At 43.9% G+C, this 23,619-nt stretch overlaps 1 protein-coding gene across 1 annotated transcript in view; it reads left to right on the top strand.

Annotated features, from left to right (window-relative positions):
• Positions 1 to 23,619, top strand: part of Ext2 (exostosin glycosyltransferase 2) — a 153,480-nt gene that overhangs the window by 46,725 nt on the left and 83,136 nt on the right. Inside the window, 1 exon segment of the mRNA XM_028878997.1 lies at positions 17,310 to 17,441. Within this exon segment, the coding sequence (XP_028734830.1) occupies positions 17,310 to 17,441 (132 nt within the window).

Here is a 23,619-nt window from a genome sequence, read left to right as displayed (position 1 = left end):
TGGTTGTGCCCTCAGAGTCCCTTCGCATGGTGTGTATACGTGGTGTTTTAATTAACAGGGGCAGGCCTTTCAAGTGGGCCTGCTTGGAAGAAGGCTTGTTTTCTATTTACCTTCTCTGGTCAAACAAGCATGCTTTCTTTCTCCTGGTTTTAGCATAGCAAACATGGGAGCTCTCACCCCAGGCGGATTCTTTTATAGCTGGTTGACCCAAGTTGTACTCTTATTTGTTTATTTTTGATGACAGACCTTGATTAAAGGTTTCCAGTGCACCTTTCAGCTCTTTCATGAAGCCAGGCGGGAGAGAGGCCTGGTCAGCTGCTGGGCCCTGAAGAAGCTCCCTATCTGGCCTGAGAACAGTGGGATTCGGAGGCGGGATGACTCCGAAAACCCGAGCAGGCAAGAATGCAGTCTCTAGTCTCTTTGTTGAGAGAGCTGGCCAAACATAATTTTATTGGTCAGTGGCTCCTGCTTTAGTAACCTTTGACCCCTGTGGTTCTTGAAGGTGCAGGCCACTGGCCGGCCTTGCCTTTGAACTCCTCATGGCTCCTGCCTCCTCAAAGGCTCCCAGTCAGGGCTTGTGTTTTGCTTAGGACCTCGCCTCACAGCAGGGTTTCAGCAGTTGGGAAAACTGATCCACCCTAAGACCGTTGACATATTTGAAGGTGATACCCCTGAGACTGGAAACCTATGGCTTTCTATTTCAGGACCTGTCTGTCACATGTCAAGAAACATGACTCAGGCTTCCCCCTTCCCTCCTCTCTGCCTTCTTGCTTCCCACAGGACAGGAGGTCATCACCCTGGGGTATTTCCTAAGAGTGATCACAAAGCCCTCTCTGACTCCATTTTCTCCCAACTTTCCCCAAGGCATTTATTTTGAGAGAGTTCTATTGTGAAGAGTGCAGAAGCATGCGAATACTAATCTGTCCTCAGTGTCCAGGAGTGTCACCGATGGTGCAAGGGCCAGGGCTCACATGCCTTGTCCTGATGCCTTCATATTTCGACAAGCCTGAGTCATAAGATGGCCCAACCGTCCTCCCCACTCTCAGGAACAATTCGATCTTGCAAGAGGACAGAAAGAGCAGGGCTTGTCTTCCCACCTCTGCACGGCTCCTGGCTGAGGCACGGGAATCAAAACTTCCGTTATTTAGAGGCAGCTCTGGGGACACTTGGACATTAGATGATTTCAGCTTAGCATTCTTGGCAAGGAACTGAACTTGTCATTCTAAAAATATTCAGTAGAAAATCCATCTTTCTGTTCAGGATGTGGTTAGCCTAGGTCCCTGAATGGAGGGATCTCAGTAGAGACTCTTTGCTTTTTCTAGAACCCAAACAGCATACTGTTGATAATTTCATTGTCTTTGGCAGAGAAGACAGGACAGTGTGGCAGGGTCTGTGTTAGAGCAGAGGCTACATTGTGTCTACTTTTGACCCCTGTGGTCATGAGAAGTGTTTGGGGTATGGTCCCGAGCTAGCACTTCCCCATTAGGGAAGGGTAGAATGGTAGTTTCTGTCAGCTACTGCACTGGCCGCTTCTGATGAGGTAGCTGTCGTTCTCCCCTGCAGAAAAGCAAGCCGGCCTGAAAAGCCAAGTAAGTGGATAAAGTATTGGAAGAATTGAAGCCTGTGATTTAAAAGTGTCAAGTTTTAGTTATGGAATGCTATGGTTCTTTGTTTAGCACCATTTGAATGGTGGTAATCATCAGAAATAATTTCTAAATGCCCAGCTTAGGGAAGCCACTGTACACAGTTCAGGGTTGTACAGGCTAAGGTCTTTGTTCTCAAGCAGTCAGTGGTCTCAGAGGGGGAGGCGTCTGTCAGTATGCTATCTATCGGTTCATGTCTGAGTTAGTAGGCTAGGGCTGCCACAGCAGAGTATCACAGGCTGGATGGCTTCAACACCAGAAAGGTGTTCCTCACAGCCTGGAGCCCAAGTCCAGGCTGGGTTAGATTCTCTGAGGCCTCTCCTTGCTCACTGAAGGCTGCCCCCTCGCGGCCTCTTCACACACTGTCCCCTGAGCCATGCACCAGTCTGTCCAGATTCTTTTTTGTGAGGATGCAGATTGGCACAGGGTCCACTGTGATAGCTCATTTTGACCCAGTCCCCTCTGTGGGGGTTTTCTTCAAAGTCATGTCCCCTCGGGCTGTGGGATAGACATAGCGCAGCTTGGGCTGTGTCAGGTACAAGAGGCAGACGAAGCCTGTAGGTGTCGGTTAGTGGCTCAGCTGAGAAGGACCTTACTGTGAAGTCCACCCTGAGGTGTTTCTCCTAACACATTCCAGCAACTTTCTGAGAACAAGCAATAGGAACAGCAGAAGGAACCAGGGAGGAGTAATGCTCAACTGCACCTCACTGCAGTGTGCAGAGAACACCCCGGGCTGCAGTGTGCAGAGAACACCCCGGGCTGCAGTGTGCAGAGAACACCTCGGACTGGCCTGCTGCAAAACTCAAGGGCGAGGGGACTGCCCAGATGTCCTTGGTGTTTTCTGCAGGGGTCAACCTTCTATCCTGGTTTCTAATCACAACAGAATGACAGAGATGGGTGGGTGGGTGAATGGATAGATGCCATGGTGGATGGATGGAGAGAGAGAGAGAGAGAGAGAGAGAGAGAGAGAGAGAGAGAGAGAAAGAAATATGCCTTGAGCAAGACTTGAACCTACTGCAATCCTTTTGCAGCTTTCCAAGAGAGCTGAGATTCTAGGCTTTTACTACTACAGTATGTGGTGACAAGTATATTATTAGCATATATATTTCCTTCTCTCTCTCTCTCTCTCTCTCTCTCTCTCTCTCTCTCTCTCCCTTTCTTGCTTTTTCTTTGTGAATGTTTGAGATAGAGTCTTACTGTGTAGCTCAAGCTGGTCACAAACTCACCATCTTCCTCCCATAGTCTCCTGGATGCCATGATTGTTTGTGTGCTCCACCAGTGTGTAACCTTGCACAAGTTTTTTGTCTGCTGATGCCTCCAGTCTTCCATCTGCTTTTATAGTCCCTTGTGAGGGCTGACTCCTGACCGCGTTAGAATGAGCATGACAGTTTCTCAAGAGTAAGAGGGAATACTGTGCTTCCTAGACCCCCAGTTTCCACGTCTTGACGACTTCCTAGAAGGGCCTTCCATCACTGCTCCAGAGACTCACAGCAGCCGGTGTCCTCTGCTGGGCCAGATCATAAATGCCCTGGTCACTTAGCCCAGAGCACCTAGGACTGGGCTGAGAAAGGGAGGCTCCTCAAGAACTTGGACTTCGTAGACTGTTGAATTTTCGGCTGCCACTCATCCCTTTAGTGAGCTCAGTGGGAGCCCAGCTCAGCCCACACTTCAGTGCTCCTCGGGCTAAATCTTAAGTCAGGGGAAAGCGGGACCGGTGACCCCCATGAACTTGTCAGTGCCTCAATTTTCTCATCATAAAACAGGGGTAATGCCTTGAGCTGTGAGGATTAAATGCATGAATACAGGTAAAGCACTTAAAATGTTGCCTTCTGCATAGTGAGTGCTCATTAATGGACAGGTGTTTCCTGAACCCCTGCCTCGGTCCTGGAACACTTCTGAGTGCTGGGCACGAGCCAAAGAGTAAAACAGGCCAACGCCTCCACCCGCCTGCAGCAGGGCCAGTGTTGGGGTGAGGGTGAGGGTGACAGTGCTGCCAGCCTTACCCGGGTCCGAGTGTCACAGCGGAGTCAGCTGCCGTTGAGTCTGCTTGTCACCTCCAGGAGCTTCCGTCTGCTGGGTCCATGTGCCTTTGGGACATGGAGTGCAGAGGATGCTGTAGAAGCTGCTGGCCTGTGCTAGCCTTCTCTATTTAAATGACGTGGGTGTTGGGCATTCCATTCCACATTCGCCTCCCTCTGACTATGTTCTAGTTCTTTCTCTGAAAACTAGGTTTGTCGCCTCTTTCTGGGAATCAGCCGTGTAATCCAAAGCCATGTAAACTTGTAAAGAGCTTGTAAACATATATTGACCCCTGAAAACACCCTAATTGGAAACTCTTGTGAACTCCCTGGGCACTCTTTCAGTATCAGAGATCACTCCTGTGGATGTTATTGTTCAGATTTTCATGGCTGTTGATGAGTATTAAGGAAGATGTGCTGTAGCATTTTCTCTGAAGGAACTAATGGATATGAATTCATTTTTATTAGCATATACTTTTGATTTTTTAGAATTTTATGCATGAGTACCATATTTACATTATTTCCTTTCCCCTCTCTCCCCCTTGAAGCACCTCTGTGTTCTCCTCCCAGCTCCTCCTCAAATTCATAACCTTTTTCTTTATTTTTACAACACACACACACACACACACACACACACACACACGCACACACACGCACACACGCACACACGCACACACACTCAGATACCAGTCAGTCATAAATGCATATAAGCAACACTAAATGGACTCTGTAGGCTGAATGTTAATTCTTTAGTCACCCCCACAAATATAAATCCTGAGACTGGAGATAAAAGGGAGACTTCGCTTCTGAATGGATGACATGTGCCTGCATATGGACCTTTGGGCGTTTCTCGGCCAGTTGTTGGAGGACACAATCTGAACACCAATCTGTGTCTTCCCTTGCTTTCTAACCCAGAATGACCCACAGCTTTGGGTGAAAGAATAAGATCCAGAACTTTTAGAAAATTAAGGACACAGGGAAGCTGTGTTGTATGTCACGAGGATGAGGTACACCGATATCAAGAATACGTCAGGGATTCTCTGGTTTGTGCTGGGGGCCGTGGGATGACAGTATCGGAATGTCCACTTGACACCAGAAGAACGGGGGTCCAATGGGGAAGCTCAGAGCCGGCCAACAGGGGGCAGAGACCAGGAGTTAAAGGAACAAGTTCCTGGCACCTGACGGGAAGGTGGACAAATGCAATTCCCAGGAAGGGTGTAGGGGAGAAAGGGGTCATTTAGTAGGATGTGTGATTCATAACTGGGTTTTAAATATTTTTTTCACTACCTATATGCCAACTTGGTAGACTATTAATAATTTTAAAAAGGTAAAATGGTTTGCGTTGATGGTTCGGTGGCTCAGGTACAGTGCAAATCTGAGGACCTGAGTTTAAAAGCCAAGCATAAAAAGCCCAGCATAAAAGCCAAGAATTTAATTTCATCCCCAGTGCTCAGGACTGAAGACAGGAGGAGACTCGGGTTCACTGGCCAGCCGGCCTAGTCAAAATGACAGCTATAGGTTCAGTAAGGGACCCTGTCTGAAAAGGTCAGATAGAGAGGTGGTTGAAGAAGACATGCTAAGGTCTGGGCCTCTGATGTGCAAATATACATGAGTGATCACATGCATGTGTATGCTCTCATGCATGTGCATGCACACATACAAAAAAAGAAAACAGAAAAGGGGAGAGGGGGCAAGACAGCAACAGTAGATACGCACAGTGGATTCTAAATTCTAACCAATGCTCAGGAGTATAGAAATACAAGTTAAGAAATAGGAGATTAAATCCTGGGAGAAACTAATGTATAGCAAGAATTATTGGATGAGTGTGGTGTGCATACCTACTTGATTGACTGAGATAGGAGAATGAGGAGTTAGCCTGGGCTATGGAGCAAGGCTTCATGTTGTATGTTAGCTCAGAGGAGGAGAGCAAAGTACTGTTAACAAGGTGTGGCCCCGTGGGTTCTGTATTCAGCTGTGCCTGCATTTAAAATGGTTCTCAGCAACAACACAGTCTCTTAAAATAGAGTCACTGTTATCAGCCCAGTCCATCCTCTGCCGCTGCTGGGAAAAGTTGGTTGTGGTTTAAAGGATAAAGTTCTGTCTTCTTTGTCTGTTCCAGTTTCCTGGGGCTTGGGGTCTTGCTCCAGGAGAAGTTCGGGGTTCCAGTGTGCAGAAGCGTTGAGAACCCAGGGAAGCCCCTTCTGGGGCTGCTGTCCATCGGGCTCACTGAACGTCTCTTTGTTCTCCCTGTGTGGTTGTGCTTTTTTGTCAGGGCAGCCGGTCCACAAATAATGACACAGAGACTTATTATTAATTATAAAAGCTCAGCCTTAGCGTAGGCTTGTTCTTATAACTTAAATTAACCCATATTTTTACATTTATGTTCTTCCTGAGGCTTGTTTCCTCATCTCCTTACTGCCCATGTTGCTTCCTCAGGGTCTTGCTGGAGACTCCACCTTTCTTCTTCCCTGAGTTCTCTCTCTGCCTGGAAGTCCCACCTGTACTCTCCTGCCCAGCTATTGGCCGTTCAGATTTTTATTACACCAATCACAGCAATACATTTTCACACAGTATACAAATACCCCACAATATTTCGTCTAAATAAAAAGGAAAGGTTTTAACTCTAACATAGTAAAACTATATACAATAAGAACAATTATCAGGTAAAAATTATATTCACAATGTCCAGTCCATTTTGTATTTGGCATATTTGGAGAAAATACTCTATTATCTACCCTATCTTGATGAATTTAAAGTTTTATACCTAAACCATTTTTTAATCATAACTTGTATTAACATCCTAATAATATTTTTCTAGACCTTAAAACTTCTTCTTAGATAAACAACTTAAGCTTTTATGTTTCTCAACCTTATAAACTTTTTATCTCTTTTGTAAGTTTCTTTTTTGAATTTGATAGCAGAGAAAATGGTGTAACTGTAGTCTTCAACGCTCGTCAGAGACCCGAGAAGGATATAATATTACCTGAGTAAACAGGAAGGGAAGAACAAACAACTTCCAAAACTATAGAAATGACAGAGACATTTGGCTACCTGGACAGTCACCCAGTGTTCCTCTGTAATGTTGGGGCATCCATCTTTGACCTACAGGCCTAGAATATCCGACAGATTTTTCTGTGAAGCAGGGATTTTGAAGGACTCTCCTACCTCGTCTTGGCAAAATTTGGAAGTCGCCTTCTTTGTGTGCTGTCTGTCCAATGTGGACAGCAGACTGTCAGCAGGCAAGGCAACAGCAGTAGTGTCCTGCCCAGTGGCTAACCTTTGCCACAGAGAAAGCAAACTCCATATGGAGATTCTTCAATGCCCATCATCTTTGAAGTAGATCAGTGCTGCCAGGAGCAGACATGTCTCACTCTCATGAAAAGCCTTAGATTATTAAAATATCTTAAATGCCATATTCTATAGGTCTTTGAAGTGTTTGAAGACCATCTATCTATCTAGAATATATCTCTGACCTTGAAAACATACCTACATGACTACAAGTTTGATTGTTATAGATGACTAACTACTAAGCTACATTTTTTACTTATCCTAAACAGTTTGTAATAATACCCTTTAGGGACTGGAACTTGATGTTACATTTTAAAATGAGCTGTATAGGTATAATACCTTAAACAAGAGTAGAAACACATATACAATATTCAAAACAAAAATAACCATAAGTTTGTATTAATATACAAAAATCCATACCAATGTAAAATATTTGAGGTTAATAGTTGTTTTTAGCTTAAAAGTAGATTCAATAATCTACCTTTTTATCCTATAATTTCTATAGCCCCCTTATCCTTTTAGAAAAAGATTTCTGAATCTAACCTCCCTTGTTTAGTTTCCTCACTGATCATGACCAATAAGAAATTGCAGCTAACCCCCCTAACAATGACAAACATCTACCTAATGACCAGAAACCACCCCACTTCTTGGAAATGTGGGTGTTGCTCTTTAGATCGCTTCTTGTTGTCTGGGGGTGACAACATCTTTAGGGGACCCTGAGAGAATTGAGATAAGAAGTCCTGAGAGAGCTAGTTGTATTATTTTTTGTTTAGTCTCTGTGTGATGGGAAAGTGTAGTTCTTATCTGAAGTCTTGACTGGAGTAGTCTGTGAGGCTGGACCATCTCAGCTACCAGCTTTGAAGTTGTTCTGGATGCAGAATTTTGAGGAAGCTGCAACAGAGGCATTCTGAAGGCTGGATCATCTGGGCTACTTGAATTCATTGGTGTTTGGCCCTTTTTTGTTCTGAAAACACAAACTTTTAAAGGTAACATATCTGCATTAACACATGTATGGAATGTATGGTGTGCACCAGTCAGTTAAAGATGATTTTTTTTTTCTGTGTTTGAGCAGGTAAACGGCATCTGTCAACTTTATAAGTCTGTTTGGACTGCCTAACCAAACTGTAATATAAATCTCTATCCATGCCAAATGAAAGGATGACATGTAATAAGTTATGAGGACTTGGTAGCCAACAAGATTTATCATGTCTCATCCAGTCTCAGAGCTGTTCCCATATAGAGAGATCACCATATACATCACCTGTGCTGTAGTCTTTCTTGGCTTTTCCCTTCATGTCTGTAGCCAAGATGCTCAGGAGGTCTCCCCTGGTCAAATCTGATCTTGATTAATGTTGAAGGAATCCATAGCTTTTGGTTTCTTGTGGAAACAAAATCACAACCTCTCCCCCAATGCAATACATTTCCCAACTCCATTCTGAAGCCAAGACATCCCTGAAGTATCTAGGCTGGTTTAACTTAACAGTCCCTTCCACAACCCAGTGTCTCTCAGCAGCTGATATTCTCTGTTCATCAACATTCAAAAAAGTCAAAACTGACAAAGCACCATATAAGATCCAAACTCCCTGTGTTATAATAGTTTCCATCCTTCTGTGGCTTTTTAAAATATTACTTTACTCTCTCCAGAAAGACTTTATTTTTTTTTAATGATTGTCTATACCCATTTTCCTTTCTTTCTTTAGCGCCTAAGCATCTTTTTATGCTTTTTAGAGGTTTCTTGTGTCTAGACCTGGCTTTCTGCATGTCTGCAAGGGTCAGTGTGGTTCTACTTAGCACATGGCACTGACAACCGGCTCAAACCAGCAGGCAGCAGCAGGGAGCCACATCCCTGTATGCTGTGAGCATCAGCTCACTTGAGAGACTGTAGGACCAGGAAGCCATGTCCAGCTCCTTGTCCAAAACTTCCCTTAGCTTTCTCAGGCCCTATGTTTGGATATTGGAACCGCCACATTGGACTTTCTTGTCAGGACCTCCACCCACTAATAATGACACAGAGACTTAATATTAATTGTAAAAGCTCCACCTTAGTTTTAAGCCCGTTCTTAACTAGTTCTTATAACTTAAATCAACCTGTATTTTTTAGTTTGCATTCTTCCACAAGTCTCATTATTTCATCTCCATCCTGTCCATCCTGCTTCCTCAGTGTCTCACGGATGACTCCACCTTTCTTTTTCCTCCAAGTTCTCTCTCTGCCCGGAAGTCTCACCTGTACTCTCCTGCCTTGCTATTGGCTTTTTAGCATTTTATTACACCAGTCATAGCAATACATCTTCACACAGTGTTCAGATATCCCACAACATCCCTAAAGTCACGGAGATGCAGAGCAACTGCTGAGGGTTACAGAGGATGAAGTGTGTGAATGAGAAGAGCCCCAGGATACTTCCAAGGAAGACACGGACATTAAAGTATGGATAGTTTGTTTGTTTGTTTGTTTTAATCATGTTTATTTTAGAGCAGTGTCTTAGGTAGGGTTTCTGTTGCTGCAATGAAACACCATGACTGAAATGCAAGTTGGGGAGGACAGGGTTTATTTGGCTTACACTTCCACAGCACGGTTCATCACTGAAGGAAGTCAGGACAGGAACTCACATAGGGAAGGATCTTGGAGGTAGGAGCTGATGCAAAGGCCACACAGGGGTGCTGCTTCCTGGCTTTCCTCCTGTGGCTTGCTCAGCCTTATTCCTTATAGAATCCAGAACCACCAGCCCAGGGATGGAAACACTCAAAATTGCCTGGGCCTTCCCCCATCAATCACGAGTTAAGAAAATGCCTCGCAGACCTGCCCACAGCCTGAGTTTATGGAGGCATTTTCTCCCTCCTTTCAGGTAACGCTGCTTTGTGTGTCAACTTGACAGAAGACTAGCCAGCACGAGCAGTTTGAGGTTCATAGCAAAGCTGAGCAGGACAGAGAGATTTTCCCTATAGCCTGTCCTTTAGGTAACAGCCTCCTCCATCCAGTGTCTCACGTTCCAGCAGTATCCATGTGACCTACACTGGCAAAGCATCCTCATCCTCTCCCAGAGTCTGGAGTTCAACCAGGCCTCACTCTTGACTACCCATTTTATGGGTTTGAATGAACAGTACCAAATTATGATCATTACTAAATCACTGAGCTCAAAATGATCTGTCCTCGACTGGTGTGGTGGCACACGCCTTTAATCCCAGCCCTGGAGAGGCAGAGGCAGGCAGAGCTCTGTGAGTTTGAGGCCAGCCTGGTCTGCAGAGCAGGGCTGGGCTAGCCATGTCTGCACAGTGAGACCCTGTCTCAGACAAGCAAACAAAAACTTTTAAAAGGTGTAATGAAAGAAAAAGGAACCTGAGCCTCCCTCCCCTGCAGCCACAACTATCACTAGTGCCTTAGCTGGGGGTCCTGCTCCTGTGCTCCTCCCCCTCCATGCTAAAATGTTGCCGGCTCCCTCTTCTGCGGGCAAGCGCATGTGAGCTCACAAGTGCTGCAGAGCAGAGTCTCTTACTTGTCCTCTTAGATCCTTGGCATTGGAAGTGATGGCTGACAAAGTGACGCTTGTTATGCTTCTTTTTGTTGCACTTGTTAGTGTTTCTTTTTCTCACACAAATCTAATAAAGTTGAAATTTACATAAATTAAATACATTCATGTAAAAATGTGGACCTCCATGAGTTTTGACAAATATGTAGTGTTGCATCATCACTACAACAAAGATAATAGAATATTTACATTATCCCCAGAGGTTTCCTTATACCTTTGCCCTGTCAACTACCACATACACACACATACACAACAGCAATACCCACAGCCTTGCTCACAGTCTGATAGCTAGTGACGACTGTCAGCATATGTATTTGTCTTCCCAGGTCTCATATGAATAGAATCATAGAGTTTGTTACTATATGATTTCAACCATGTGGAATCTCTGGAAAATGTCAAACCTTAGAGACCATAGACATCTTTGCTTTGTTTCTATTTTGTTTTTATTTTTCTTCTCTTATTCTACCTTTTGGAGTTTTATTTTAAAATCTTTATCATTTTATTATGTGTAGTTATGTGTGTCTGTGTGAATGTCGTGTGTGTGTGTGTGTGTGTGTGTGTGTGTATGTGTGTGCACACATAAGTACCCAAGGAGGTTAGAGAGAACATTGGATTCCCTGGACCTAGTGTTACAGGCATTTGTGAGTTGACCAATGTGGATGCTGGGAATCAAACTCTGGTTCTCTGCAGGAGTCCCAAGCCCTCTTAACCATGGCCCCCACCTTTTGGGATTTCACTGTAAATTTTTATGCAATTACACTCTTTTTTTTTTTTTTAGCACATTAGATATGATTTGTATGTTCTTACACTCTGGTTTGCACTTAGAGTTAGAACAAATCCAAGTGAATTTTCAAATAGCCCTGCAACATGATGCATGGAACATAGATCCTTAAAGAGCAGAGCATTTCAGTTCTCCTCCCCTGCTACTGTTTTAAAATTTACCTATTAGCTTATATGTTATGATATCCATATGCTTATGTCATTAGATATGTTGTTGGACTCCCTGCCTTCAGCAAACTGTCAGGAGCAGACAAAAATAAATTAATGTATGCTCACTTGTTTGCTTACTTCTGCGCAGCTCAGTGTCTTTACTATTACATATTCAGAACCCCCTGCATAGGGAATGGTGCTGCCCACAATGGGACTTACATCAATTCACTAAATTAAGACAACATCCTCATCTCAACACACACACACACACACACACACACACACACACACACACACACACACCCAGAGATACACACAGACCATCCTTTGAGATTTTCTTCCCAGGCATTTCTAGGGTGTGTCAAGTTGACAATCACAAATAGTAACCATTCTGAAATACACCAGAGCATTCTGCATTGAATGGGGCCTTCGCTGAGGAAAGAGCTTACCAGAGACTGACCTGCTAGGTTCTTGTCAAAGCATAACTTCCCTGGGACTCTAGCTGGTTCTAGCCTCTCATGCTGAGGAAGGGACATACCAGCCTTTCTCTTCTAGTCTTGCTCCAGCTAAACAGGTAGGGAAATGAGAAGCATTTGTGAAGCTTGCAGACTGGAGTCACAGACTCACAAAATACTGAGATGTGGATGACAGAGAACACTTCCCCTGCCCTACATCTTACCACCACATCACCACAGGCCTATTCGGAGTTCTTCTCCCCTAGGTCACACTGGCCCTTGCAGACATGCAGAAAGCCAGGTCTAGACACAAGAAACCTCTAAAAAGCTTAAAAAGATGCTTAGGTGCTAAAGAAAGAAAGGAAAATGGGTATAGACAATCATTAAAAAAAAATAAAGTCTTTATGGAGAGAGTAAAGTAATATTTTAAAAAGCCACATAAGGATGGAAACTATTATAACACAGGGAGTTTGGATCTTATATGGTGCTTTGTCAGTTTTGACTTTTTTGAATGTTGATGAACAGAGAATAGCAGCTGCTGAGAGACACTGGATTGTGGAAGGGACTGCTAAGTTAAACCAGCCTAGATACTTCAGGGATGCCTTGGCTTCAGAATACTGGGTAGCCAGCCTAGCCTCCCCAGCCAGCTCCAGGTCAGTGAGAGACCCTGTCTCAAAAACAAAATGTGAATGCAAATAAACCTTTTCTCCCCTAAGTTGCTTTTGTCCTGTTATTTTGTCAACACAACAGAAATGAAACCCGGAGACCCTCCCTGCCCCTGCCAGAAGCCCCAAGGGGTGTTCTCTCATCTTCACTATGAGATTCTAGCTGAAGTCGGAGATATTGATAAGACTCAGGAGTGCAGAACTCCTTAGCTGTGTTCCTGCAGGGATCTGTCGTTCCACAGCTCAGGTTTTCCCACTTGGCACTGGCCTGCAGAAGTTTCTGTGCGGTGAATTGGGATTCTCTTTCCACCTGTCATTTTCTTCAGTTTTGGGGAAATAGCTGCCCTGGCACCTCACCTGCCTCATGGATAGAAAAGAGCATTGATTTTTTTCTCTCTTTTTTAAGTTTGTTCAGCTTGAATTAGGACAGAGTAGAGGTGTCTAAACTCCTTAAACGCTGGGGTGGGAGCTGGTGGTTCCCCGGGGAGGGTTGGGAAGATGAAAGAGAAGGAAAAGAGACCCCTGAAGAAACTCACTGTCTTGAGTCTGTGGGCCAGAACATGTGTGCATGTGTGTGTGTGTGTGTGAGACTTAGGGCCACATTTGGGCAGACTGGGTACAGCAGACAGTAAGGGATTTTGAATGTCAGATAGGTCTTAGGATACAGAGAGGCACTCAAAAATGAAGAGCAGAGGAAACAGGAATTTGGCTGAAATATCACTGAATATCAGCTGTGGAAGGATCCTTAAGATTCTAGTTCAGTTAAAAGATACTACATTGAGACACAGGGAAGTTAACCAGCTCATCAATGTTCGGGGAGGTATTTAATGGCAGAGCTCAAGCTAGAACTAGTCCAGTCTCACACCATTTCTACTACTGTGGTCAGGTTAATGATGCAATAGGAACTAAGCTGTGATTGCCCCCTTTATTAATTACATATTTCCTGGGACTCACTGTGTTTGTACAGAGTTCCCACCTTACTAATTATGTGCTTCCTGGGACTCACTGTGTTTGACACACTGGACTCATTTAATCACTCTTGAGTACATGAGGACTTTTGTACTCCCTTGGTCCTGTGGCTTTGTTAATGATACTGACCTAGTTAGGTGTTTAAGAAACATGTTCTGTTTCCTTCATGACCTTCAGAGATGTCTAGCCTGGGAAAAGCCTTAGTAGGTTAATCCAACTTAAATTATGGAAAGCCTGGCTACAGTTCTGTTTGCCTTCCCAGAAGGCTTGTTGGCAGGACAGTGATGAACAGAACATGGGTTGGTGACTAGAAACAGCGACTGCTGCCCTTCTGAGGCCTGCCTAAAGGTCAAATAAAAACACACACTACTTAATAGATTCCAAACCCCATATTTTTCTACATTTAAACGTTACTGTAACTGGGGCTGGAGAATGGCTTAATACTTAAGAACAGGTGCTGCTCACTCTCGCAGAGGACCTAGGTTTGGTTCCCATCACCCACATCAGGGTGGTCACAACTGCCTGAAACTCCAGCTTCAGGGAGATCTGATGCCCTCTTCTGGTCTACGAAGATACCTACTCTCACATACACATACCAGCCTATCCATATACATAATTAAAAATAACTTCTCTGACATCAAGATTGTTTTATAGTTGTTATAATTTTAGCTCTGTGTCATATTTTAATTGAAAACCTTTTTGCTGCTAGAGTTATATAACAGTGCATGTTAAAATCAATGGCCCCAGGGAGCTTCGCTATATTAACACAGAAGTCCTAAACAAAACACTGCCAAGCAAACTGAGCAGTTCAGGGAAAGGGTTAGTAGATCATCACTAAGTGAAGCCAGGAATGTAAGATTCGTTAACATCCCATGAGTTCAGCCAGTATAAATTACCGAGTTAACATAATAAAGAAGAAACTCCTAGGACCACCTTATAAAGTAGGGGGGAAATCATTTGACAAAATGTAGTGATTCAGACTGAGAAAAATAGCCCAGTTGTTCAGAGCACTGTGTGCTCTTGAAGGGGATCCATGTTCAGTTACCAGCACACACACACGACAGCTCACACCCTTCTGTATCTCCAGCTCCAGGGATCTGACATCCTCGTCTGACTGCCGCAGGCACCAGGCACGCATGTGGTGCACAGTGATACCTTCAGGGAAAGCACTCACACACATACAATACTTTTTAAAAGTCCACAGTCCCCTCTGATAGAATCTCAGTCAACGAGGGCACTTCTGCAGTTTGCTGAGGGTGTCTGAAAGACCTTAGCAGCTCCCGCTCCGATGGGCATCTCAGTAAAGATGGTCACTCCGCCCACTTGTGCTCAGTGGTGAGTTCTAGTCCTAGACAGTGAGAAAGGGAAAGAAGCAAAGGGGGCAAGGCTTAGACGAGGGAAAAGGAAAGGAAAGCCATTTTTACTTGGAGATGACATGCTCACACAGAAAAGTGGCTGGGCGCTAGGGAGACACTTCCGAAGCACAGTGAAGTTAGCCTGGTTGTAGTTTAGAAAATGATCTGTCCTTTAAGAAAAATACAAGTTTTACTTTGTTCCCTAGCTTCATGTTGGTGGTTTTTCTGGTTCAATGGCCAGTCAAGGGCTTGTTAGTGTGAGACACTCCCACATGGCCAGTTTCTCCCCTGTACGGCCCCCAGGAGGTGGGCATGGCTGCCAGTCTCTCCCATTCCCAGTTCTTGGATAGACAGAAAGGTGCCTGATTTTCTTGGAGACGAAGTAATGCAGTAAGTCGTTGTGTTTGCTCGTGGGAAGAGAACGGAGGGGCTTTCGTACATTGTCCACATGACGGACACCCCCCTTTTCCCGTGGACAGGTAGCTGACAGAGAGGCCTGGCAGGGCTGTAACTCATGCCTTCTGAGCTCTTCCCACCAAGGTCCTGCAGAAGCCATTAAGCCCGAGAAGCTCACTTATTCTCAGGCGGAGACACTTGAGCTGTGATTATTGGCAGAGCTTGCTTCCTCTCTAAGCGAATTGAAATCTGTGGGCGGGGGGAACTGATTGGAGACAGCTTGAGTTAGATGTTGGGTTCCACAGCTGGCCTTCGGCCAGTATTCAGGTGCACATATGCACACGCACACACACACAGGTAGAGAATGACAGAGGGACACTTCCTCCTCTGGCCTCTGCCTGGCACATGGAACCCCTCCCCCATATCACATGCACATGCACACACACAATAGATAAGCAAATATTTTTTAAAAATGAAAAAACATGGAAAATGTATGATGGAGAGAAAATATGAAAGTTTTTCCTTCTGAAAATAATCTTCAAATTGATCTTTAGAAGGACAAGTGCCCAGAGAAAACCGGGCTGACTGGATAGGGAAGGAAAGGGCCATACTTCTACAATTTTATCCAGTAAATTTAACAATCTAAATGCGATGAGATCTTCCTTGAAAAACAGTCCTATTTTCAAGTGATCCAGATTTGCATTCTTCTATGTCTGCAAAAGAAAACCAGCAACTTTAAGCCACACAGCTGGGCACCTGAGGATGTTGAAACAGGAGGTGCAAAATTGGGGTACAGAGTAAGATGCTGTTTCAAAGAAAATAAAGTGCCCGTTGTGGCGGCGTGTGCCTGTAATCCTGGTATTTGGGGGGCTGAGACAGGAGGACTGTGAGTTGCAGGGCAACTTGGGCATAGTAAGATGTCATCTCAAATGAACACACAAAAATAATAAATAAATCTTGTCACACATACTCATGAGAAACCTACTTCAATTTTGTCTCTGATGAATTCTTCTAGACCCTTTTGAGAAGGAAAAGTAACATCAATTTTGTATTAAGTTCTTCAAGAAATAGAAAAAAAAGAGAGCACTTTTCAGTTCATTTTTGTGAGACCAGCCACACCCTGATTCCATGACATAAGTTAGGTGTTCCAAGTGGTACCAAATAAGTCTGTGACAGGAGAGCAAATGTCATTTGATGCCATTTGCGTGAAATTCAAGAGTGAGCATGAGAGAAATCTACGTCATGGGCCTAAAGGAGTGAGATGCTGACTAGACGTGCATGGGGCTATCTGGGGTGCTGTAGTGTCCCCTGCCTTTCCAGGGCTGTCCTTAAGAGTTTGCATAGACATAAACTTTCATTTGCCTGTGCATACAAGACTTCTAACACACTCTATATATGTTATATCTAATGTTTGTTCTTTGTCCATTTTCATGTGTGGTATGCATGCGTGCCTTTATGTGTGTGTGTGTGTGTGTGTGTGTGTGTGTGTGTGTGTGTATGAATGTGCACAAAGACCCAAGGTTGCTAAAAAGAACATCCTTCATTGCTTTTCTACCTTATTTTTTAAGAAAGGGTCTCTCACTCAAACCCAGAGCTCACTGATACACCTAGTCTTATTAGCCAGCCTGCTCTGGGGATCTCTTACCTCCAGTTTCTGATCCTAGGATTATGTATGGACTACCATGCAGACCCAGCGTTTACATAGGTTTTGGGGGATTCAAACTCTGGTCTTCATGCTTGTGTGGCAAGTGCTTTAACCGTGGGGCTATCTCCGCAGCCCTCTGTTTATCTTTTAAAAAAAAGAGTCTAAATGTTGCTGATATGACACATAGTACTTTCATCAACATAGGCTCCTCATCTATTACACTGATTGTGTGTACTTTCCTGACCACTACTCTATTCTGACTGCCTTCAATACAAACACACCTCTGATGGACCTGGTGTGGCAACAGGGAGCACCCTTCACTCCAGGAATGAAGGAATCACTAGCCCCAAGTTGGCTGTGACAGGGCATCTCGTTCCCCCACATCTCACCTGCTCACCTACTCGTGTTGTTTTCTTTGTAGGCACGATGGTTCTGGGAAGCATACTTCCAGTCCATTAAAGCCATTGCCCTGGCCACCCTGCAGATCATCAATGACAGGATCTATCCATATGCAGCCATCTCCTATGAAGAGTGGAATGACCCTCCCACTGTGGTAAGTGGGTTCCCGTGCTAGCTGCATGAGCCACTGAGATGGGAGAAAGGAAAGTATCCTTCTGAGGATAAGAGTACTTAAATGCCAACTGTCTCAGATGGGCGAGCTTTTCAGACTTGCAGCTTGATAAGGGCACCTTGGTTCAGAAAGTGTGACCAGAGTAAAAGGACAGAGGAACAGCAGCCCCTAATTTGTTCTCCATGCACTTGAGAAGAGTCTGTTTTCTTAAGGTCAAGGTAAGTGACACATGGGTCTTGTTGTAAGCTAAAGACTTCCCGATGGCTTTGGCATCGAGTACATAGAACACTTGAAAAGGTTCCAGCAACAGCTTAATGATGGGCTTGTTTGAACATCCTGCTCTGCTGGAAATGGCATCAAGTGCTTGACATGTGTTAGTTGACATTCCCAAGGCCCTGGGAACAAAACAGTAGTAAGCAAAAGCAATGGAGTGGCCTTCGTGATTACTAGTCCCTTGCTAAGTCGTGAGCAAGAGGGGTGTGTGTTCAGAAGCCTGAAGGAGGCAGAGGCACATGTGTCATTGTAGGGACTGTGACAGTGGCTTATAGCACACCTTCTTTCTCAGTGAAAATGCCAAGTGCTCTGGGTGGCAATTATGACTTCCTAGCTGCTCTCAGATACACCTGGTGGTGTGGCTCACGGACTCGGAGCTCTCACATGGGAGCAGATGCTTCTCCACACGCCATCCTATTGATCACCCCCTCACCTAAATCCTATTGATCACCCCCTCACCTAAATCCTATTGATCACCCCCTCACCTAAGGTGGACTTCTCTAGCTAGGGCTGCATGCTGCCACACAGTTGATCACATCAGATCTTCATTTATTTTTCCTTGCCTGAACCCTGTCCCCCTTTTGTCCATTATCATATGGGTACTGGGTGGTTGGCACTCCATCAGGGAAAAAAGATAGACCCTAGCCTCAAGTGAACACTGATGGTGTAAGTCCTGCCGTAGACCAGTGCTCCAGAGCATGAGAGCATGTAGCCCCATCTCCCTCCTCCCTTCTGTGTTCCCGAGAAGAGTGCAAACACATGTATAGAGCAAACACATGCTTTTTTGAGGTGATCTCCTTTAACCGTTTCCTCTTTGAGCTTGTATGTCTAAAACATACTAAAACAGTTATTCAATGAAATCGTAACAGGCAGTTCCCGAAACCTAGGAAAAGGAGTGGACATCCAAACACAGAAGCATTTAAAACTTCCAGTAGACATGACACAGTCAGATCTCAAAAGGCAAAGCAGAGAAACAACTTTAGAAGCTGTTAAGGGAAAATGCCAACTCAAACACAAGAACATCAGCTCTTGGACTGGCAAGATGGCTCAGCTCAGATGGCCAAGCCTGACGCAGCTGAGCTCAGTCTCCAGTGAGGACCAGTTCCCACAATTTGTCTCATACATATGACATGTACACATATACACCCACACACACACCACAAATAACAAATAAATAAGTAAATGAAAACTTTTTTTTTACTTTTTAAAGAATAATATCAGATCTCTTACCATCAACCCTAAAAGCCAGTGAAGATGAAACGATGTATTTCAGTCCCTGAAAGACGTGACTGTCAACTGACAATACCCAGCGAAATTATCCCTGAGAACTGGGTAGCTATAAGGACGTGTTTAGACAAGCATAGACTGAGACAGCTCATGATGGGTCAGCCGGCACTGCAGCAAATCCTGACAGGAGAACTCTCCAGAGGATGAGGGCAGCCCTCTGTGAGAGCACGTGAGGACTACATTTCATGAGAGGAACAGATGAACAGCGGAGAGCCAAGAAGTACTCCATCATGCCCAACACAGTGAACCTGTAAACCCCTAATACTGAAGGAGGAGCAAGAAAGGAGCTGTCAGTAATCCACCCAGCCAGAGAAGGAACCAAGGAGCAGGCCCCTCAGTAACCTTGGATGCGGTAACTGGCCCTACTCACCAACTGACAGGTGCAAACTAGGTGACTGGATTCAAACCCAGCACCCCGCTGTGTATTGTCTCCAAGACACACACTCCTCTGGCAGAGACGTTAGCAAATGGAAAATCAAAGGAGGGAAATCCACCTAAAACCAATGGAACCACGAAGCAGCTGGTGTCGTGATTCTGATATCTGATAAAGTCGACTCCAAAGCAAAACTATTCAGAAGAGATGAATCCATTACACATTTAAAAGGAGAACAGTTTATAAAGATTATATAGCAGTTGTAAATATTTGTACATTGAACATTGTAGGCTCCCAATTTCATAAACACTAAATGGCATGAAAGGTAGGAGAAGTCCTGATGTGGTACTGCTGGGGGACTTCAGTACTCCGTTCTTGTCTTTAGTCAGGTCTTCCGAACTAAAAGTAGAGTAATAACAAAGCTAACCCATACAATTGACCAGTTGGATGTAACAGACATTGACAGACCATTCCATCCAACAGATGACAGAATATATATTCTCAGCAGCCCATGAAGCCTCCTCTGCAGTCAGTCATATTAGGTGTCACTGAGCAAGCCGTAACACATGCAAAATGCCGAAATAATTCCTTCTCTTCTCTTAGACCACAGACATAAAGTAGAAATCAACAGCAAGAGAAACCTCAGCGACTACACAGATACTTTGTTAGTTATCAGTGAGTCACTGGAGGGAATTTAACATTCCTACACTCTGATGAAAGCGGTAGCCTAGCCTATTGAACTTCTGAGATAGAAGGGGAGCCATTTATAGTAATTAGTGTTCAAATTTAAAAAAAGAAATCAACGGTTTAATATGGTAGCTCAGCAGTTAAGAGCCCTTCCAGAGGATCCAGGTTCAATTGCCAGCACCTATATGGTGGCTCACAGCCTTCTGTAACTACAGTCTCAGGAGATCTGACACCCTTTTTTGACCTCCACAGGCACCAGGAGCACACCTAATATGCAGACAGGCACATAGGCAAAAACATGCACATAAAGTAAAATAAAATTTTATAAATCAGAGCAATGTCAAATAAGGTACCTAATGATGTATCTGAAGTTTCTAGAAACACAAGAAGCCAAACCTAAATGCACTGTGGCCAGATATCATAAAGATCAGGGAGGAAGTTAATGAATTAGAAACTAAAGGGACAACTTATAGACTTAAAGTGCTGGTTCTTTGAAAAGATGAACAAGATTGACAAAGCCCTGACCAAATTAACTAGAAGAAAGAGAAGCACTGCACTGGTAAGATTAGAGGTGAAATGAAAATTGTTACAATAGAATCCGAATAAATCTGGAGAATCATTAGGGAGTATTGTAGAACTTATTTTTCAAAAAGCTGAAAAATCTGGAAATAGTTGATAGATTCTTAAATATGTATCACCTACCAAAATTAAATATTATAAGAACTTAAACAGATCCATAACAAGCAACAAAATTGAATCAGTAATGAAAAGTCTTTCTACAAGGAAAAGGCCAGGACTGGGCAGATTCACTGCTGAATTCTTCCAAACCTTTAAGGAAGAGCTCACACAATGCTCAAACTATGCCACAAAATTGAAAGGGAAAGAACACTGCCCAACTCATTCTGTGAAGCCAGTATTATCCTGATACCAAACCAGATAAGAACATGACAACAAAACTATAGACCAACTTTCACAATGAGCAAGGATATAAAAATTTTCAACAAAATACTTAACACAATTCAAGAGGACATTAAGATCATACATCACAACAAAGTTGGTTTCATCCAGGGGTGCAGAGTTAGTCCAACATTCACAAACAAATAAGTGTTACACACCAGGTAAATAGACTTCAGGACAGAAATCGCATGATCTTCTCAATGACTACAGAAAAGGTATTTGACAAAGTTCAAAATGGCTTTATGGCAAAAGTCCTGAAGGAACTAGGACTAGAAAGAACTTTCAGTATAGTCAAGGCTTTTTAAGGCAAATAGATAGCCAATGTTATGCTAAATGGGGAGATACTGGGAATATTTCCTCAAACTCTGGAGTGCTCACTCTTCACTCACATTCAATATGGCTAAAGCAATAAGACAAGAAAAGGAAATAAAGGGACATAAGTAAGAAGCAAAAGAAGTCAAACTATTCCCATTTGCAAATGCTGTGAACTTATTTAAAAGACTCTATGGACACACCAGAAAGCTCTTAGGTCAGATGAATATTTTCAGCAAAGTTACAGGGCTCAAAATCGGCATACAAAAAATGAAAAGCTTTTCTATTTCAATAACTTCCCAAGGAGGAAATCGGGAAAAACATTCCTTTCACGATGGCTTCAATCAGTAAATAAGTGAACAAATAAACCTGGGGAGGACCCTAACCAAGGAGGTGAAGATGTCTGTAATGCAGACCTGGGGACACTGAAGAAAGAAACTGAAGATGATGCTAGACAATGGAGACATGTTCAATGCTCTTGGATTGAAAGAACTAACATTGTCTAATCTACAGACTATACAATCCCCATAAAAATTCCAATGGCATTCTCCACACAACTAGAAAAAAAAAATCCTAAAATTCACATGGAAGCACAAAAGACCACAAATAGCCAAAGAAATCTTAAAGCAGGATGCTGGACCTATTACAGTGCTTGACTTCCAATTATACCACCAAGCCATAGTGGAAAAGTCAATGTGGTATTGGCACAGAAATAGACACATACACGAATGGAACAGACTAGGTGACCAGAAGTAAATCCATAGTCACCTTTTTTTTTGACAAAGGTGTCAAAAGCACACACCGCATAAAAGATAGCCTTTTTAGCTAATAGTTCTGGAGGTACAAGGAGACATAGGAGCAGGTGGTTTAGGTGCTTGCTCAAGGACACTGTAGGAGCAGGAGGAAGCACGTGAGAGGGAGGAGATTAAGCCAAGGAGAGCTGGCTCAAAGAATATCCCTAATTTAAATGAGGTGTTAGTGTTCTTGGTAGATGATGAGAAATCACCGTAGCATTAATGGAGTAAGAGTCCACTTGAGATGAACCTATGTGTGACACCAGTGTAAAGGATTGATATGCACAGCAGTGGGACAGCATTGGAGACAACTTGAGGACATGAAGACAGATTTGAGCTGTGTCTGGGGAGATTGATTGTTCTCACTGGTGAGCCAGAGCCATAGTGTGTCATTCATCCTGAGAGGCTCAGTCTGGCTCAGTCTGCCTTTCTAGCCTGCTCTCCTGCCTGCTTTGAGGAGTTCTAGAGTATGGCCCACAGTTGCTTCCTTCCGGTGTGCCTAGCCATTGCTTCTTCCTAGCCCTATATGCCTGTCTTCACCATCAGTTCCTCTTCCCAGGGACCTGCACATATATCCTTTCCTCCTTAAGGCTTTGCAACACCCTCCCCTCTCAGGAAGCCGTCTTTTCCTCTTCACAACCTCTGAGGGTGTGGAATCTGTTCCTTCCCATCACGTAGCACACATGGGAAGTAGAATTTCCTATGAGGTTTTAAGCAGCTGCAGGACTCACAGGCTAGTGTGCTAGCCATTATTTTGGTTGCCCCCCATATACTAACTATCTGCCTAGAAGGTAGGGGAGTGATAGATGCCCTCTGTAAAGTAGTCTCATGGTGCATGATGGCCTGTGGCCTGTGCTAGTCACATAATTGGCAAGTTGTGTAAACAGGTGAGGACCAAGCATCCCACTGCCTGAAAAGTCCTCTGGGAGCCACTGAGCCTCCTCTCTGTGGAATATAACTCCTGCCCTGGCATATGGTGCAAGTTTGAACTGAAGATTCTCACGTGTGTTCCTCCACAAAATGCACACAAGTGCTACCAGCATACGCAGACAGACAGTAATCGTTGGACTTTACCCTGAGTGTTTATCCAAAGCTCTAAGAATAAATAATTAGAGTTACAATTCTCTTTTGCAAGTGTAGATTAAGGGAAAATGTGAAATTGTATAGTTTTGAAATGGATATACTTGGAGTTTAAGACAGATGGTCAAAGTGAGGAACTCATAGCTTGATAAAGAACCCAAGTATAAAAGGCATACATCTAGGTATACATCCAGAAATGTATTTGTTATTTTTCATTTGGTTCTTTCTTAAATACCTGGTCAGGGCACTTTGGTATTCATCACATCTGTGGTCAGTCAGGTGATGAGGTTCCTGATTTACAACCCAGGACTGCTCACTTCTGTGTCTTCAGTGGAACCAACAGGCGGGAGGCTGGGTAGCAATGATTCATGTGTAGCTGACTTCTCCCTCCCCTCAG

Source organism: Peromyscus leucopus, chromosome 4 (genome assembly GCF_004664715.2).
Source record: "Peromyscus leucopus breed LL Stock chromosome 4, UCI_PerLeu_2.1, whole genome shotgun sequence".
Classification (NCBI taxonomy): Eukaryota; Metazoa; Chordata; class Mammalia; order Rodentia; family Cricetidae; genus Peromyscus; species Peromyscus leucopus.
The sequence above is the reverse complement of the archived record's forward strand: the minus strand, read 5'-3'. Positions and strand labels throughout refer to the sequence as shown.